This window comes from Salvelinus fontinalis, chromosome 2 (assembly GCF_029448725.1).
Source record: "Salvelinus fontinalis isolate EN_2023a chromosome 2, ASM2944872v1, whole genome shotgun sequence".
NCBI classification, from domain to species: Eukaryota; Metazoa; Chordata; class Actinopteri; order Salmoniformes; family Salmonidae; genus Salvelinus; species Salvelinus fontinalis.
Window position 1 is genome coordinate 21,259,495 of NC_074666.1, and position 19,461 is coordinate 21,278,955.

The window sequence follows — 19,461 nt, forward strand, 5'->3', positions numbered from 1 at the left end:
ACCGGTGTATGGACCATGACGTGTACGGTAAAGCGGTGATGGGAGGAGTGATCTTCTCAAATCGAACCGTAATCTGCGCCTCTCGATAACGTTATCAACAAGGCAATATGGTGCATCGTTCAGAAACATACATATATTTTCAGTACATTTTATATGTTCGACTTTTCAAATTAGTTTTCAGTGGAAAGGCAGGTAAAGTAATTTTATCAAAAGCAATCACTTTTGCATTTGAAAACACAGAATACTACTCATTACTCCATGTGCTTAAAGTACGTCACTTTTGGTTTGAGCCGATTTCGCCGTCGGCCAGAGCGGTGCACCTGGTTTACGCCTGGGAGGCAGCCAAGTGTTCCAAAACTAATTAAATAATTTTCACCCGAAAAAAACTCCTACCACCGGAGCAACCCGGAACAGTTAATCGAATCTTCAAACATTAAAAAGAAAATTTGCTCAAGAGGATGTTTGCGTCACTTCCTCTTGCACGAAGACTTTCAGCCAATCACAGCACGCAGCAGAGCTGAGGGCGGGCGATCTTGCGGGAGGTTTAAACAGTCTGGTTTCGGTTCAGAGGAGTAAAGTTGTCTAGTTACTTATTTTCTATTGATTTCTAACACGGATTTTTAGGTTTCCTATTTCAAGCAAATACCCGGGAAGATGTCACACGAAGGGTATGTTTAAAAAACTTCACAACCATTTTTAGATTTTTAAGCTATTGATTGCATGGTGTGGGTGGACGCATTCTAGAATGCATTGCGGATGGTTCCAGCTTGAATTGACCAAATAGTCATATTTGGTCGATTCGTCGTGCTATGCAAGCCTCAAATTAAAATAGTAATTATTGATTTTTAATTACGATGATGAGAACACAAGTACTGTTCGAGCAAATAATACCACAAATGCATTGGAAGACAGAGCAATCGAAATCACGCGCGCCCAACACAGGGAGGTAGCTAGCACGTCAGCATTCGATAATTTATACATAATAAAACACTTTTTTTATTGCTAGGTAGTAGGAATGCTAGCGAATGTATTTGTATTACATACATACCTATCTATTTAAACGCTTCTTTGTTGGTGTGATATGGCGCGATCTTTTTGGAGATTACTGAAATGGAACGCCTGCAAACATTATGGCGGGCCATCCATTGTAGCTAACTAACGTTACCTAATTTGGCTTGCTAATTGTTACTTCATGTAACGATGGGAATTAAAATAGGTTTTGTTTTAACTACATCAGTCGTTACATCCCGGGTAATACAACATGCGTACACACACAAGGATTGTCCCCCTTTTTGTATTAGGCCTCTGCAGGAGTTGCCCTGTCTGAATGAGTATTTGGAGGGATCAATGCTGTCCATATCCCAGAAAAGCAAACGGAAAAAGAGAGAACGCATCGGAGACGGTCTGGACACAGAGAACACCCCACACGAGCTCATTCACAAGTGGTCACCACCTCACAAGCAGCGGGTGGTCTGCAAGGGCAAAGAGAATGAGGAGAACCAGTTTGTGCTTGCCAGGCGACCAAGGAAAAGGAGGGAGTTCTCAGGTGTGTATAGATATACATGTGTTGGAAGGAATACAATAAGCTCAGAAGAAGACTTGCTACCACTTGTATAAATATATATGGAATTATGTTTCAGAGAAGTCACACTTTTGAGTTATTGATGTTTTTCTGATAGGCTTGTCCTGGGACACACTACCAGATGAGTTACTGTTGGGGATCCTTTCCTGCCTTCCCCTGCAGGACCTCCTCCGGATGTCCCGGGTCTGCAAGCGCTGGCATCGCTTGGTGTATGTCTGCGACCATTCAATCATGCTTGTAAAGTTCTTAGTCCCGTGGGGCTCAGTTGGTAGAACATGGTGCTTGCAATGCCAGGGTTGTGGGTTCGATTCCTACAGTGGACCAGTATGAAAAAGTAAAAAATATGTATGCGCTCACTACTGTAAGTTGCTCTGGATTAGAGCAACTGCTAAATGACTTGCATGTATTACTACATTGCAGTATTTCTGCATGATAAATATTAGATATCACCCTCATCTCCTAACACAGTCAAATGGGTCAACAAAACCTGTCATTAAGTCAATGCATGCCTTTGTGCCTGTCAGGTTTGACGAGTCTCTGTGGCATAGTGTGGATCTTGTAGGGAACCCCCAACTGGATCAAGCTCTTGGGCAGGTGCTTATGGCTGGAGTACTGGGACTACGCTGCCCCCATACCTGCATTGGAGAACCACATTTCACCCACACACGGTGAGTCCTCATACATACTCATGCCTATTATGGGGATACAGGGCTTTCTTTTCCAACTGTTGAAGGTGAACGCAGACAACTTAGCTTGTGGTGCTGTATGTCACGTTTTTTTTTCAGACACCTGCGTGTCCAGCACATGGATCTCTCCAGCTGCACTGTCTCAACCGTGTTTCTAGATGACATCATCTCCCGCTGCAGGCGACTAGAGAATCTAAGCTTGGAGGGACTGGAGCTCTCTGACTGGATCATTCAGTGAGTAAAGAAAACATGCTCTGTTGCAATGATCTGTCAAATGATGTAGTGTAAATGTTACCAGTCATTTTAGACAACATTCGGCATGATTCTTAACATTGTTACTCTACAGGTCCCTATCCCAGAATACTGAGCTGGTACGGCTCAATCTGTGTGGCTGCTCTGGCTTCTCACCCGACTCGCTTGGTGAGATGCTCAAATCATGCTCACGGTAAGCTTGGAGTCTGTCAATTTGTATTTCTGTTGTGAAGTCCTATTTCTGAATGACAGCATAATCAATGTATTTAACTCACTGTTTAAAATATCTGTGCATTGGTAAACTAATGCAGAAATGTCTCTTTCCATTCCTACACCAAGGCTTGAAGAGTTGAACTTGTCATGGTGTGACTTCAGTACTGATCATGTGAAGGCTGTTGTCAGTAACATCCCCTCCAATATCACCCAGCTCAACCTTAGTGGCTACAGACAGAACCTAACTATGGAAGGTGAGGAAGCCTGTGGCATTGAACATTTTCCTTCTGCCCATATTTGTATTGAATGTTTACATATATCTATTGATGTTAAACTTACCAATGGCCTCTTTACAGATCTGAAAGACTTGGTGGAGAGATGTCCTCACCTTGTAAATCTGGATTTAAGGTGAGGAATTCCTAGTACAGGTCTTGACCTGGGCTGAACTGTGGATCCAGATGATTGCTTTGACTGATGTGATTTGACATGGATACTGTGCAACTACTGTGTTCTATCCCATAATCTCATTATGATAACTGACTGTATTTGTGTTACAGTGACAGTGTTCTGATGACGACATCAAGTTTCCCCATCCTCCAGCAGCTGCAGTCTCTTAGACACTTAGCGTTGAGCCGCTGCTACCAGATCCACCCTGCTGCCTTAGCGTAAGTCACACTTATCTTTTTATGTGATAACAGGAATGCTTCTTAGCTGCAAATTGTCCTCTTTATAATTTGTGTAGTACTAAATAAACCTGTTTATTTCAGTGACTTTGAGAAGTTTCCAGAGCTGCAGACATTAGAGGTGTACGGGCTGGTCCAGGACACTTACCTGCCAATCCTGAGTAAAAGTTTGCCCCGTCTCCAAATCAACACCAGGCCATTCTCGGGCGTGGCCCGTCCCACCGAGGCCACCCGGCGGGACCGCGCCATGTGGGGTATGACCTGTCGCCTGGTGTTCAGGTCCTAGTCACAACGCCTTCCTAACGCTGTCATAACTTATTTCTGTCTGATGTGGTCATTCTATACAAGGAATGTAAGCTATTTTCTGTGTATGCAAATTAATTTGAGCCGTACGTAATTTGTGGTACACTGACACCAATTGTTCTCACTGCTGATGACGATTTCTGTTTTGTTGTGCTTTTGTCAACACTTATTTTGTTTTTATAATGGCGGGCATTGGTTCAAAGTTACTCTAAGGTCAGTAATAGAACATGGCCTTCATATGCACCGTAGTGGGAATTCTAAATGCCGGTAGATTGCATTTCTCCACAGTAATCTTACTTGAATAACATGCAACTGAATTCTTAAGATTTTAAAAGGGTACCTGTTTTAGACAATTTAACCCTGATAATGTTGAAGACTGAGCGTGTAGTCATAAGGGAAATGTCTTTATTTTTTACTTGCTATAATATTACATTCTGATTTATAGGATATGTTATCAGGATCCTATGACCTGTCCAATATATTGACTTTCGAACATTCCAAAGACAGGTCTGTTGGAAAAAAAGGTCTGTAGTTAAGCTTGCCAAACAAAGAAAATCTTGATAATGTTGGTTCGTTCTGTAACGTTTCACTAGCTGGATATAGGAAAGTTAATTTCATTTCAGATCTATCAACTGTAAGCCGGGTTTGCCAGAAAGACAAGCTAGGAAGATTGGTCTGTTAGACTAATGCATAGGTGCTCTACCATTAGCAGTTGGCATCTTTCCATGATGCAATGATTTGGAATTCCCTCTTCAGTGTTTCATAAAATACAAATTCAATCTGCATTTTAAGGCCCAGTTTTAACAATGATGTCATTTACTTGATCTATTTTGTTTTGTATTTTAAAGTTAGAAACCATAAGAAATCAATGAAGCCACGCTGTTCGTATTACATTTTAAATCCAGCTCTATGTCCGTTTTGACTGAATGAAAGCTGAGGCATAACATAAATAAAATATGCTAGAGCCGTTGGCATTTTTGTGGAAATTAACATTTTTAATCTTGTGCCTAAATTAGGTACGATATGAGAATGTGCACTACACCTATGTAGTAAATGGTAGCCTTGGCCACAAGGGAGCAGTAGTTATGTATCGGTGCCATGTTTGGTATGTTTCCTGTTCGTGCTCACATTTTGTTTGAGAAACTTTTTTTCCTTTCTTTTCATGTGTTTTAAAAATAAGATTTACTATGTTAAATACTAAAATGTGAAACTTACCAATTTTATGTAAATAAATGTTTTATTTAAAGTTGTGATCACTAGTTGATTTGCCACCTTTTGTTTTCACACCATTTAAAAATCAGACATGCCTCCTGTGTCGTAGTTTCCCCTTTGGCATATTAATCTTATTACACTGATTTATAAATAAACATTCCTGTTAACTCTAGGATGTTTTCCAAAAGACCCCATGGTGAAGGCTGGAACCAACTATATTTAACTGTTTCCTAAAGTGTCAGATTGGCCCAGGCACATTCTGTTTTGAGGCCCTGGCAGGTTGGGAACAATACAATGCCTTCCGTTTTGTATTGTCCACTAGTCTGGTTTAAGCCAAGCTGCTCAATAATGCAAGTTCCTTGCTCAGAACATGAAAGCTGGTGGTTCAATATTCTCAGTTACGAAGTTTTAGGAATTATGACGGTCGACTATTTCTCTGTATTCCATTTGTCATATACCTTTGACTATTAGATGTTCTTATAGGCACTTTATTACCAGCCAAATCTCGGGAGTTGATAGGCTTGAAGTTAAGGGCTGCTGGCAAAACGCAGTAAAGTGCTGTTTGAATGAATGCTTACGAGCCTGCTGCTACCCACCACCGCTCAGCTCAGTCAGACTGCTCTATCAAATCAGATTTATTTATAAACACAGAAATACAAGCCTTGGGTCATTAATATGGTCAAATCCAGAAACAAAACGTTTATTCTTTCAGTGAAATACGGAACCGTTCCCTATTTTATCGAACGGGTGGCAACCTCAAGTCTAAATATTGCTGTTACATTGCACAACCTTCAATGTTATGTACAATTCTGGCAAATTAGTCCGCAACGAGCCAGGCGGCCCAAACTGATGCATATGCCCCGACTGCTTGCACTGAACGCAAGAGAAGTGACAATTTCCCTAGTTAATACTGCCTGCTAGCATTAATTTATTTTAACTAAAATATGCAGGTTTAAAAATATATAGTTCTGTGTATTGATTTTAAGAAAGCCATTGATGTTTAGATAAGTGTGCAAAGTTTTTTTTCCCGGCAATGCGCTTTTGTTAAATGACCCGTTTGGCGAAGTAGGCTGTGATTCGATGATAAATTAACAGCCACCGCATTGATTATATGCAATGCAGGACAAGCTAGTAATACCATCAACCATGTGTAGTTAACTAGTGATTATGTTAAGATTGTTTTGTAATGGAAGTTTAATGCTAGCTAGGAACTCACCTTGGCTCCTTGCTGCACTCGTGAAACAGGTTGTCAGCCTGCCACGCAGTTTCCTCGTGAATTGCAATGCAATCAGTGTCCAAAAATGCCGATTACCAATTGTTATTAAAATGTTAAATCTGCCATGCCAATTAATCGGTCGACCTCTAATTGCAATTGTTCCACCAATACCAACTATAAGCTTTTGTGCAGTCTATTCAATATCAACATTCTTTATAATAGGAATTGGTACTTAACCGACTAATATAATTACAAACGAAGCTGATGGCAGTGCAAACTATGCTTAAAATCCTCTTCAGTCAGGTAATGTCATGTGTTACAGAAACTATGAAATGTACCTCATCCTCGGTTGTAAAAGTAAGCATTTAACATGGCAAAATCTCTGGGCAGTAAACGCACTACTCAGGGAGGGAGGGCAAACTACATATCACCTGAAAAGGACATTTACAGCAATTCAAATGATACTTTTCCAGGGAAAAAAAGCCCTGTAAGTCAACCATCGTTGTGGGTTCGCTCTGTCCTTCAGTTTGGCCTAATATCCCAATGAGTGGAGAGGATTGATGGGGTAGCGTTTAGCAACGGTAAATTTCTGAGGCAAGGTCAAACAACTCACAGCATCCTGACAGAATTACTTTCGTCTCATGTAACAAAGGAAATCATGCTTAAGCAAACTCAATGGTAGAACATGGCAGATGTGACAAGTTTATTTTGAGGTCACAATAAGAAACTAGTCCCAACTCCCTTTATAGATCACTGCTGCTGAGGGTCTTGTATGAGCTCTAAGGATGATTGGCCGGTCAGTCAGTTTTCAAGGAGCACAGTCCGGAGCTGGTCCTCCTCATTAATCGTGATTGTTGCTATGGCACCATCGTTGAACTCAAAAGAAGTCCCGCCATCCACCACCATGCACGCGTCCCAGCACCGTGAGCGCACACACACCCTGAAGAGCAAGAGCAAAAATACTAAAGTGTGATCTTGTACATCAAACCCCACTGCAAGACAAAATGAATGGGTACTGTAGATAAACTGACCTGTTGGCAAAACCTCTTTGGCGACTGCTGGATAATACTCTGTTGACGATGGGCTCTCTGATGCTGAAGAACATTTAGCCTTCCTCCGGACCAAACACCAGACACTCGTTGTATTCATCAGTCACTGACAAAAGATAGTGAGATTCATGTATACGAATTTTCCTTGAGCATCCATCCATTCATACAACACATTCAGCTGTACATATTTTGGAACTCACCTTTCTCAATAAAGTCCTGACTCAGTTGAATATCAAGACCCGTTTGTGCCTTTCCTGGGGAGAAAAAGACAAGGGCAGGACAATGATTGAATTATCAGTGTACTATACAGGTTCTCCAAAATCATAGATTGGAATTACTGCTGGAAATTGAAACATTTAGACAGATTTAACAAGAAAATAAATCCACAGGATCATTGCTGTTCATGAGGAAAGGTTGGAGTCCACATACCTATCCTTAGGATCTTCCACAGCCTGTTCAACCAGTTTGTTAATATTGTATGACCTGTAGATGAGACAAACTAGAATGATTCTCATTAAGCTCACATTCCATGAAGCTAACATTCAAGCCCTGGAGGACCACTAAAGGCTGTGCTGTCAATCACAGTTTTTATTGATAGAGATTTTAGAACTTTTATGAATGAGATGCAGCATTGACAGGGCTCTTCCAGTATCAGCAAAAAAATAAATAGAGGCCTGTGTTGGCACTACGTATAAAAATAAAGGGAACTAACACTTGCACTTGTCTTTACCTACTAGCACTGACTTTGCTGATAACTACGTAATTGAGGGGGGAAAAAGTACTTAGGATGACTGTGATATGTGGTAGTGTCACACACCTGTAGTTATCTTAAGATGAATGCACTAACTAAGTCGCTCTGGATAAGAGGGTCTACTAAATGACTAAAATGTACATGTAAAATGTCTACCAGGCTTTAGATCCGGTCCCTGTGCAGATACTGAGGCCAGAGCTCTTTTGCTTCTCCCACGATCAGTTATCCACAGAGGTCTCATAGTAGGAAGCTCTATTGAGCAAGAGGGTGAGATGGGGATTCAAGGATTTACACTTCATCCTAAGAGTCACGGACAGAAATCTACCAATGAGTGCATAGCGAGATGGGTGGGCGTGATAGTAGTGCAGGGGTGGGGTTGATGAACAGAAAAACAGGCATTCATGTTTAGGGAGGGGGGGGGGGGGGGGGGGTTCATGATGCTATGGCTTGATTGGAGGACATGGGTACCTTGAGGAGAGATTCCCCAGTGAAGATCTCATTCAGTCCTCTGACAGGTAGTATGTAGGGCTTGGATAGGCGGTAAACCTCACCTGTATCAAAGAAACCGATTAATTCATAGAGGGACAGTTAGTGAAGGGCTTTTTGACAAATTACATGAAAATAATTGTCAATGAACGACAACAGAGACTGAACACACACACACAGCTGTAAGTCAAGAAGACATGTTATTCATTCAATACAGTGCAGCGTCCATTCAATAAGTGTTAGATTTGTCTCAAGGGCCCAGACAGAGACTGATACAGGTACACAGAAGGCCGAGGGGCCGTACTGCGCTGGGCCTCCATTGAGGGTAATGCGGTGTGCCTGGTTGTGTTGCTCCAGACTGAGCTGCTGTTCATGTAGGTCCACTGGGATGGGGTTGATCCCGGTGCCCTCCAGGTGTAGACGGATCCTCTGCCGCCACTGCCACCTGCATGAGGTACACAGGAAACCCCCGGGATCAGGGTGGAGGAGAGAGAATGGGAGAGGAGTGGATGGGGAAGTAAATTATTCAAAAGGAGTTAAGTAGTAGAATATGCAGTAGACAGGGAGAGGAACATATGGAGAAAGAAGAGGGGGTGGTGAAACATGCCATGATATTAATACGCATTACTGATCCTGGAATCAGAAACTCATGTCTGACAGTTCAGCAACAGTAACACTAGAGGGCAGAGTAGTAAGACCAGGGGTGTAATAGTTTTGCCGATTCTTGAGCAAAAGATTTAGTCTGTTGCAAACACTATGCAACAAAAACCGTTAACTTTAAACTGAAAACGCAAACAAGACTTTCTATTGGACATATTCAGGTATGTCCATCCCCGCTCCGTTTGGTCCTTAAACGATAATCATTAGTCCAAAACTTTTTGCAACGGAAACAAGAGTTTATATTAGACAAATTCAGGTAGGTCCCACCCTGTTTCGCTCCTAGTGAATACACCCCAGGCATGTGAAACAAAACTTTAGAGGTGTGGCAAAGAAATCAGACTATTCTTTACACATAAACATAGCCTTCCTAACAGCAGTATTCTGGTCAGGGAAGTGAAAATCCCACCTGAACTGACCACGACAGTTTCTGTAGTGCCTCAGGGAAGTGAAAATCCCACCTGAACTGACCAGGACAGTGTCTGTAGTGCCTCAGGGAAGTGAAAATCCCACCTGAACTGACCACGACAGTTTCTGTAGTGCCTCAGGGAAGTGAAAATCCCACCTGAACTGACCAGACAGTTTCTGTAGTGCCTCAGGGAAGACATGTGTGTAACACACAGAAAGGCACAGATGTCCCTCTGACCTTCATGCAAAACAATTAATAAAAAGATGCTTGTAATAATATATATATAATATGAGCACTTTTTTCATCAAACAAGATAAAGTAATTTATCTCCTCTCATTCTATAACAAAATGCTGAAATTCACAACAATGAATTCCCCAACCTGTCTCTTCTAAACTAGCTAAGAACCTTACCAGTCAAGTAAACTTACCACCTGCCCAAACCCATATCACCACTTTATATTCACTAACCTATTTTGTTGTGAGTTCTTACCTTTCAGGGTCTGTGTTAACCCCAAGAACCGGTTGGTCTTTATTGAAAACCTTACTGGCAACAAGTAGTATAGTCCCATCCCCTAACAAAAGGAACGGGAGGTTGTCAGAGCTAATGTCAACTAGGTCTCAGGGTGAAATGGGCCTATTCATGGATTGAGTTGACCCTTCTCTGAGCACTGTATGAATGCAATTTATTTTGAATTGTTTTGTACCCCTCAGCGGGAACGTGACCATGTAAAGGATCAGATATTATTCTCAAACTCTTAAAACGGGAACAGTTGTGTCACGCCCTGGCCTTAGTATTATTTGTTTTATTTATTATTTTAGTTAGGTCAGGGTGTGACATGGGGTATGTGTGTATTTTGGGGTATTATATGGTAGAGGGGGTGTTTGTTGTAGTTTATGGTTTTGTGTTGAGTGTATGTGTCTAGCTGTGTCTATGTTGGGTGTAGTTCTAGGAAAGTCTATGGTGGCCGGAATGGGTTCTCAATTAGAGACAGCTGATTTCGGTTGTCTCTAATTGGGAGCCATATTTAAGGCTGCCATAGGCTTTAGCTGTTTGTGGGTCATTGTTTGTGTATATGTATAGTTCGACGTAAGTAGTTTGTGTGTGCACTTACGTTTGAAGTTTTCACGATCGTTTCTTGTTTTCGTTAGTGTTGTAATAGTGTGTCGTGTTCATCTTCGTCGTTGTTATTAAAAAGATGTATTCAAATCATGTTGCGCCTTGGTCCTCTCGTTCATGTCAACGCGATCGTGACAGAATGACCCACCAATACCGGATCAAGCAACATGACCAGCGGCAACAGGATCAAGGCATTAAGGATTCATGGACATGGGAGGAGATTTGGATGGTAACGGACCTTGGGCGCAACCGGGAGAATATCGCCTCCCTCGTGAAGAGCTGGAGGCAGCGAAAGCCGAGAGGAGGCGATATGAGGAGGCAGCACAGAGACAAGGCTGGAGACCCGCGAGTACTACCCAAAAATTTCTTGGGGGGGGGTCTAAGAGGTATTGGGCTGAAGGCAGGTAGGAGACCTGCGCCCACTTCCCAGGCTTACCGTGGAGAGCGGGAGTACTGGCGGACACCGTGTTACGCAGTAGAGCGCACGGTGTCTCCTGTACGTGTTCATAGCCCGGTGCGGGTTATTCCACCTTCCCGCACTGGTAGGGCTAGATTGGGCATTGAGCCAGGTGCCATGATACCGGCTCAACGCGTCTGGTCTCCAGTGCGTCTCCTCGGGCCGGTATACATGGCACCAGCCTTACGCATGGTGTCCCCGGTTCGCCTACATAGCCCGGTGCGGGTTATTCCACCTTCCCGCACTGGTCGGGCGACGGGGAGCATTCAACCAGGTAAGGTTGGGCAGGCTCGGTGTTCAAGGGAACCAGTACGCCTGCACGGTCCGGTATTTCCGGCGCCACCTCCCCGCCCCAGTTCAGTTCCACCAGTGCCTACACCACGTAACAGGCTTCCAGTGTGTCTCCAGAGCCCTGTTCCTCCTCCACGCACTCGTCCTATGGTGCGTGTCTCCAGCCCGGTACCACCAATTCCGGCACCACGCACTAAGCCTCCTGTGCGTCTCCAGAGTCCTGTGCATCCTGTTGCTGCTCCTCGCACTAGCCCTGAGATGCGTGTCCCCAGTCCGGTACCACCAGTTCCGGCCCCACGCACTAGGCCTAATGTGCGTCCCCAGGGTCCAGTATGCCCTGTTCCTTCTCCCCGCACTAGCCTGAAAGTGCGTGCCTTTAGCCCGGTGCCTCCAGTTCCGGCACCACGCACCAGGCCTACAGTGCGCCTCATCCGGCCAGAGCCATCCGTCTCCCCAGCGCCGTCTGAGCCATCCGTCTCCCCAGCGCCGTCTGAGCCATCCGTCTCCCCAGCGCCATCTGAGCCATCCGTCTGCCCAGCGCCGTCTGAGCCATCCGTCTGTCCAGAGCCATTAGAGCCGCCCGTCTGTCCCGAGCCGTCAGAGCCATTAGTCAGTCAGGAGCCGCTAGAGCCATTCGTCAGTCAGGATCTGCCAGAGCCGCCAACCAGACAGGATCTGCCAGAGCCGCCAACCAGACAGGATCTGCCAGAGCCGCCAACCAGACAGGATCTGCCAGAGCCGCCAACCAGACAGGATCTGCCAGAGCCGCCAACCAGACAGGATCTGACAGAGCCGCCAACCAGACAGGATCTGACAGAGCCGCCAACCAGACAGGATCTGCCAGAGCCGCCAACCAGACAGGATCTGCCAGAGCCGCCAACCAGACAGGATCTGCCAGAGCCGCCAACCAGACAGGATCTGCCAGAGCCGCCAACCAGACAGGATCTGCCAGAGCCGCCAGCCAGCCATGAGCGTCCGGATCCGTCTGCCAGCCATGAGAAGCCGGATCCGTCAGCTAGCCATGAGCAGCCAGATCTGTCAGCCAGCCATGAGCCATCCAGCCAGGATCTGCCCCTTATCCTGGTGCTGCCCCTTATCCTGGTGCTGCCCCTTATCCTGGTGCTGCCCCTTATCCCGGTGCTGCCCCTTATCCCGGTGCTGCCCCTTATCCCGGTGCTGCCCCTTATCCCGGTGCTGCCCCTTATCCCGGTGCTGCCCCTTATGACTATGGTGGGGTGGGGACCACGACCAGTGCCGGAGCCGCCGCCGTGGAAGGAAGCCCACCCAGACCCTCCCCTAGACTATGTGCTGGTGCGTCCAGGAGTTCGCACCTTAAGGGGGGGATTATGTCACGCCCTGGCCTTAGTATTATTTGTTTTATTTATTATTTTAGTTAGGTCAGGGTGTGACATGGGGTATGTGTGTATTTTGGGGTATTATATGGTAGAGGGGGTGTTTGTTGTAGTTTATGGTTTTGTGTTGAGTGTATGTGTCTAGCTGTGTCTATGTTGGGTGTAGTTCTAGGAAAGTCTATGGTGGCCGGAATGGGTTCTCAATTAGAGACAGCTGATTTTGGTTGTCTCTAATTGGGAGCCATATTTAAGGCTGCCATAGGCTTTAGCTGTTTGTGGGTCATTGTTTGTGTATATGTATAGTTCGACGTAAGTAGTTTGTGTGTGCACTTACGTTTGAAGTTTTCACGATCGTTTGTTGTTTTCGTTAGTGTTGTAATAGTGTGTCGTGTTCATCTTCGTCGTTGTTATTAAAAAGATGTATTCAAATCATGTTGCGCCTTGGTCCTCTCGTTCATGTCAACGCGATCGTGACAAGTTGCCCCCTGCCGAGATAATGGCATCTGCCCATCGCACTGTTTCTTCATCATATTCCCCTCTCTTCACCACACGCACCTCAATCCCCTCTTTCCTAGAAGGAACACAGAGAGACACACAAAGGTCATGTGGCCACACACATCTTCATGACCTTTTGTAGACAGTACACCACAACAATATCCTTGAATAAAATCCTATTTTCTTACTGTAGACTCTCCACAATGTGATCCACATTGCAGGTGTGGATGTTGTCTCTCTCCAGAAGCCCAATGTAGCTGGAGCCCTTCAATGCAAGCTGTAACAAGCCCAAAAACTCAGATGACCACAAACGACCTCCACTCATCACTGTCAAACGCTCCCTGAAACACTTCAGCGAGCAGGCCTTTCTAATCGACCTGGCCCGGGTATCCTGGAAGGATATTGACCTCATCCCGTCAGTAGAGGATGCCTGGTTCAATTTGTATTTATTTTTTAAATGCCTTCCTCACCATCTTAAATAAGCATGCCCCATTCAAGAAATTTAGAACCAGGAACAGATATAGCTCTTGGTTCTCTCCAGACCTGACTGCCCTTAACCAACACAAAAACATCCTGTGGCGTTCTGCATTAGCATCGAACAGCCCCTGTAATATGCAACTTTTCAGGGAAGTTAGAAACCAATATACACAGGCAGTTAGAAAAGCCAAGGCTAGCTTTTTCAAGCAGACATTTGCTTCATGCAACACAAACTCAAAAAAGCTCTGGGACACTGTAAAGTCCATGGAGAATAAGAGCACCTCCTCCCAGCTGCCCACTGCACTGAGGATAGGAAACTCTGTCACCACCGATAAATCCACTATAATTGAGAATTTCAATAAGCATTTTTCTACGGCTGGCCATGCTTTCCACCTGGCTACCCCTACCCCGGTCAACAGCACGGCACCCCCCACAGCAACTCGCCCAAGCCTTCCCCATTTCTCCTTCTCCCAAATGCAGTCAGCTGATGTTCTGAAAGAGCTGCAAAATCTGGACCCCTACAAATCAGCCAGGCTAGACAATCTGGACCCTTTCTTTCTAAAAAATAATCTGCCGAAATTGTTGCAACCCCTATTACTAGCCTGTTCAACCTCTCTTTCGTGTCGTCTGATATTCCCAAAGATTGGAAAGCAGCGGCGGTCATCCCCCTCTTCAAAGGGGGGGACACTCTTGACCCAAACTGCTACAGACCTATATCTATCCTACCCTGCCTTTCTAAGGTCTTTGAATGCCAAGTTAACAAACAGATTACAGACCATTTCGAATCCCACAGCACCTTCTCCGCTATGCAATCTCGTTTCAGAGCTGGTCATGGGTGCACCTCAGCCACGCTCAAGGTCCTAAACGATATCTTATCCGCCATCGATAAGAAACAATACTGTGCAGCCGTATTCATTGACCTGGCCAAGGCTTTCGACTCAATCACCACATCCTCATCGGCAGACTCAACGGCCTTGATTTCTCAAATGATTGCCTCGCCTGGTTCACCAACTACTTCTCTGATAGAGTTCAGTGTCAAATCGGAGGGCCTGTTGTCCGGGCCTCTGGCAGTCTCTATGGGGGTGCCACATGGTTCAATTATTGGGCCGACTCTCTTCTCTGTATACATCAATGATGTCGCTCTTGCTGCTGGTGAGTCTCTGCTCCACCTCTACGCAGACGACACCATTCTGTATACATCTGGCCCTTCTTTGGACACTGTTAACAACCCTCCAGACGAGCTTCAATGCCATACAACTCTCCTTCCGTGGCCTCCAACTGCTCTTAAATACAAGTAAAACTAAATGCATGCTCTTCAACCGATCGCTGCCTGCACCTGCCCGCCCGTCCAGCATCACTACTCTGGACTAGAGGTCGACCGATTAATCGGAATGGCCGATTTCAAGTTTTCATGACAATCAGAAATCGGTATTTTTGGGAGCCGATTTGCCGTTTTATTTTTTTTACACCTTTATTTAATCTTTATTTAACTAGGCAAGTCAGTTAAGAACACATTCTTATTTTCAGTGACGGCCTAGGAACGTTCTGCCTCGTTTAGAGGCAGAACGGCAGATTTTTAACCTTGTCATCTCGGGGGATCCAATCTTGCATTGATTACATTGTACTCCACGAGGAGCCTGCCTGTTAGCGAATGCAGTAAGTTGCTAGCTAGCATTAAACTTATCCTATAAAAAACAATCAATCAATGACTGTCATTGCTCCAATGTGTACTTAACCATAAACATCAATGCCTTTCTTAAAATCAATACACAAGTATATATTTTTAAACCTGCATATTTAGCTAAAATAAATCCAGGTTAGCAGGCAATATTAACCAGGTGAAATTGTGTCATTTCTCTTGCGTTCATTGCACGCAGAGTCAGGGTATATGCAACAGTTTGGGCCACCTGGCTCTTTGCGAACTAATTTGCCAGAACTTTACGTAATTATGACAACATTGAAGGTTGTGAAATGTAACAGGAATATTTAGACTCATGGATGCCACCTGTTAGATAAAATACGGAACGGAATAAACGTTTTGTTTTCGAGGTGATAGTTTCCGGATTAGTCAAAGGTATATGGTTTAGAGAGAAATAGTCGACGCGTTATAATTCCTGTAATAACTTGCGGCTGAATTTGAAAGGGGTTCCTTCATTATTTTACCGTTCATGTCTTCCATAGAGAATGTCTTGATCTACTTCGAATAAGGTCTGTGTTTCGTGCAGGCTTAAACCGCCTCGACGTTTTGATACCTGTGCAAATCTCACTAGGATAAGGTAACGTTTGTCAACATATTTTCATAAATCCACTCTACAATTTTTTTTTATCTTCGCTTATATTTAGCCAATATTGATCAGAGTTACCTTGTCCTATGGATATCTACAGTTATAAAATTGGCACGGTGATGTAAGCCTACACGAAACACAGACCTTATTTTAAGTGAACCTAAAAATATCCTATGGAATAAAGGAAGGAACCGCTTTTCAGATTTTGCTAGGTGTCATGGGAATTATGACTCGCACTTTGGTTGTCAATTCTTACCATGCCCATTATTAAAATAGGATTTCCTGCATATAGAAATTAAAGTTTTTGTTTTCAACATTCATCACAGGTAACTTAAACTCTATTTTTATTCAAACAGTTGAGATTATTTGTCTCCTAAGCAGACTCTTCAGTATCATTGTCACTTCAGAGCTGTGTGCGTGTGTGTATTTATGTATTATATTAAGTTAAAATAAAAGTGTTCATTGTGTTCATTCAGTATTGTTGCAATTGTCATTATTACAAAAATGTGTGTGTGTATGATATATATATATATTTAAAAAAACATTATTATTTTTTTTGTTGTTGTTAAAATCGGCCGATTAATCGGTATCAGCTTTTTTTGTCATCCAATAATCGGCATCGGCATTGAAAAATCATAATCGGTCGACCTCTACTCTGGACGGTTCTGACTTAGGTATTTGTAGTTGTCCACATATTCTAGGTGTCTGGTTAGACTGTAAACTCTCCTTCCAGACTCACATCAAACATCTCCAATCCAAAGTTAAATCTAGAATTGGCTTCCTATTTCGCAACAAAGCATCCTTCACTCATGCTGCCAAACATACCCTCGTAAAACTGACCATCCTACCGATCCTCGACTTCGGCGATGTCATTTACAAAATAGCCTCCAATACCCTACTCAATAAATTGGATGCAGTCTATCACAGTGCCATCCGTTTTGTCACCAAAGCCCCAAATACTACCCACCACTGCGACCTGTACGCTCTCGTTGGCTGGCCCTCGCTTCATACTCGTCGCCAAACCCACTGGCTCCTGGTCATCTACAAGAGCCTGCTAGGTAAAGTACCCCCTTATCTCAGCTCGCTAGTCACCATAGCAGCACCCACCTGTAGCACGCGCTCCAGCAGGTATATCTCTCTGGTCACCCCCAAAGCCAATTCCTCCTTTGGCCGCCTCTCCTTACAGTTCTCTGCTGCCAATGACTGGAACGAACTACAAACATCTCTGAAACTGGAAACACTTATCTCCCTTACTAGCTTTAAGCACCAGCTGTCAGAGCAGCTCACAGATTACTGCACCTGTACATAGCCCATCTATAATTTAACCCAAACAACTACCTCTTCCCCTACTGTATTTATTTAGCTCCTTTGCACATTCTTCACACTGCAAATCTACCATTCCAGTGTTTAACTTGCTATATTTTATTTACCTCGCCACCATGGCCTTTTTTTGCCTTTACCTCATTTGCTCACATTGTATATAGACTTATTTTTCTACTGTATTATTGACTGTATGTTTGTTTTACTCCATGTGTAACTCTGTGTTGCTGTATGTGTCGAACTGCTTTGCATTATCTTGGCCAGGTCGCAATTGTAAATGAGAACTTGTTCTCAACTTGCCTACCTGGTTAAATAGGTTAAATAAAAAATATATATATTTTAAATCACAGCAAAGTCATTTCAACTAGGCTCTCTGGTGGTGAGGATTAGCATTAAAAAACTCAACATTGAGAAAGGAATCTGACATCCTCAGTGAATATTTGTCTATGACCAGCATTTACCTATCGGATCACCTGGGTTTCCATGTCTAAACTGAAAGTGAAACTGGTGTGTTGATGACTTGTTATGGGGGTGTTTAACAGTCAATGACGAACACATTAACATATGAGGGAGTTTGAGAGCAAGTACCACTTATATCACATCGTTTTCCATTCCCTTACCAGTTGTTTTAGGTCCTCCTCTGAGAGCTCTGAAAAGCGATATCTTTGCTGCTCGAATTCATACCTTGTCATCTTTGTCACCACAGCAACTTTTGCGGGTTTAAAACCAATTTCAGCCTGTGATGCAATACGTCGCATCTCCATCTGGATGTGACGCTCCCATTTAAAATAGTGACATCTCGATGCCCAAGGCACAGAAAGTTTTTAAAGGAACGGTGAGTCATTCTTGTAAATTATTAGAAAAATTAAATAAATGAAACAAAAGCTATTCGTTGTTGGTCCCCATTAATGTAGTTGTTGGCCCATGTCGGTGTTAATCCAATCTGATGTCCTAGCTATTTGACATGGGTCCCTCATGCACTACAATCGTCGAATCCAGATACTGCGACACCAACTCTCACCTAGCTAAATTAGTGGACTAACGTAATTCTGAATTGACAAACCACGACCTAACAAGTTTAGCTATCGAGCTAGCTACTATAGCAGCTTAGAAACTGACCACCTTAACTCTAGCCAACTCTGTTTCACTTTCACGAGCTTACAATGTAGGTAACTAGTTATGACAGTTTATATGAACGACTTTTGTTTCGTCTCACTAACTTTTGCCAGCTAATGTAATGAGAGCAAAGATGGTCACGCACACTCCCGATCCAGCTAGGTAGAACGGGATAACTAGTTTTCAATTTATCAAAATTATTGTAAGCCCAACATGTGTTCTAAACAGTCCATATTGTTGGCTATCAACTTTCCTTGCCAGCGACCCTCTACATGCACCTTTCACATTTTCAAAATAATATTCTAATAATCCAAGCATTAGTTTGCTCATACTTATATACTCTAAACGCCTTCAAGACACTAAATACATGCATGTGTTTGAGAATCAGAGGACTTGTAGAACAACAGTACCCAGCTGTACGGACCTACGATCTACAACATGGTATTTGAAGCACGCACGCTTGCGGAATGCGCTCGCACGCTTATTTCATTACGTACAACAACGTGCTTTTTAGGGGTGGAGCCTGTCGTCACTAGTTACCACAGCCAATAAGTCATTATTTATTTATTTATGATTTATTTATTAATTATGTCTAAACCCCGCCAATTTCTACCATTTATCTTCTTAAAATATGTGTTTAAACCTAACATCAACCCTCACCTTAACCGCACTGCTAACCTTATGCCTAACCCTAACCTTAAAAATTAAGACACATTTTTTGTTGTTGTTGTTGTTGCAATTATGACTTTGTGGCTGTGGAATCTGACTTTGTGTCTGTGTTATCTAATGGAAACCAGAATATTGTTGTCTAAATAGCTTCCTTTCCTAGACTCCTTTCCCTTTGTCACCTGAAAACACTATAAATATGAGACCAATATGAATGGAACCTTACCAGTCCTTCAGTGTTCATGAAGGAAAATCAGCAGTAGAGAGGCTATTCATTTGGCAAACATTGTCCAAAGTGGGATACCTTTGTCTTCTCTCCTTCGCCTGCACTGATCTGAAAACACTGGATAGATGAATGCAGGTCTACTAGACTAGAGGACAAGATA

At 43.6% G+C, this 19,461-nt stretch overlaps 1 protein-coding gene and 1 pseudogene across 2 annotated transcripts; one reads left to right on the forward strand and one right to left on the reverse strand.

Moving 5' to 3' along the window:
• Positions 1-499: 499 nt before the first annotated feature.
• Positions 500-4,972, forward strand: LOC129814101 (S-phase kinase-associated protein 2-like). 2 transcript variants are annotated; one of them, XM_055866911.1, is made up of 10 exons: positions 500-668; positions 1,302-1,546; positions 1,680-1,791; positions 2,107-2,250; positions 2,368-2,502; positions 2,615-2,713; positions 2,860-2,987; positions 3,090-3,141; positions 3,291-3,398; positions 3,501-4,972. In XM_055866911.1, exons 1-10 carry the CDS (start codon positions 655-657, stop codon positions 3,700-3,702), a joined length of 1,239 nt encoding a protein of 412 aa, XP_055722886.1. In that variant the 5' UTR covers positions 500-654; the 3' UTR covers positions 3,703-4,972. The 2 variants fall into 2 exon arrangements, with proteins under 2 accessions (XP_055722886.1, XP_055722877.1); XM_055866902.1 differs by lacking the exon at positions 500-668 and having other exon boundaries at positions 682-1,546.
• Positions 4,973-6,819: 1,847 nt separating this feature from the next.
• Positions 6,820-19,453, reverse strand: LOC129814130 (NAD kinase 2, mitochondrial-like; annotated as a pseudogene).
• Between the last annotated feature and the right edge of the window lie 8 nt (positions 19,454-19,461).

Bases quoted from the DNA above. Each gene is read 5' to 3' on its own strand.
- LOC129814101 (XM_055866902.1), top strand. From the start codon at position 1,201: ATGGGAATTAAAATAGGTTTTGTTTTAACTACATCAGTCGTTACATCC. The intron at 2,503-2,614 runs GTGAGTAAAGAA...GTTACTCTACAG, and splicing joins CTCTCTGACTGGATCATTCA to GTCCCTATCCCAGAATACTG. The intron at 2,714-2,859 runs GTAAGCTTGGAG...TCCTACACCAAG, and splicing joins ATGCTCAAATCATGCTCACG to GCTTGAAGAGTTGAACTTGT.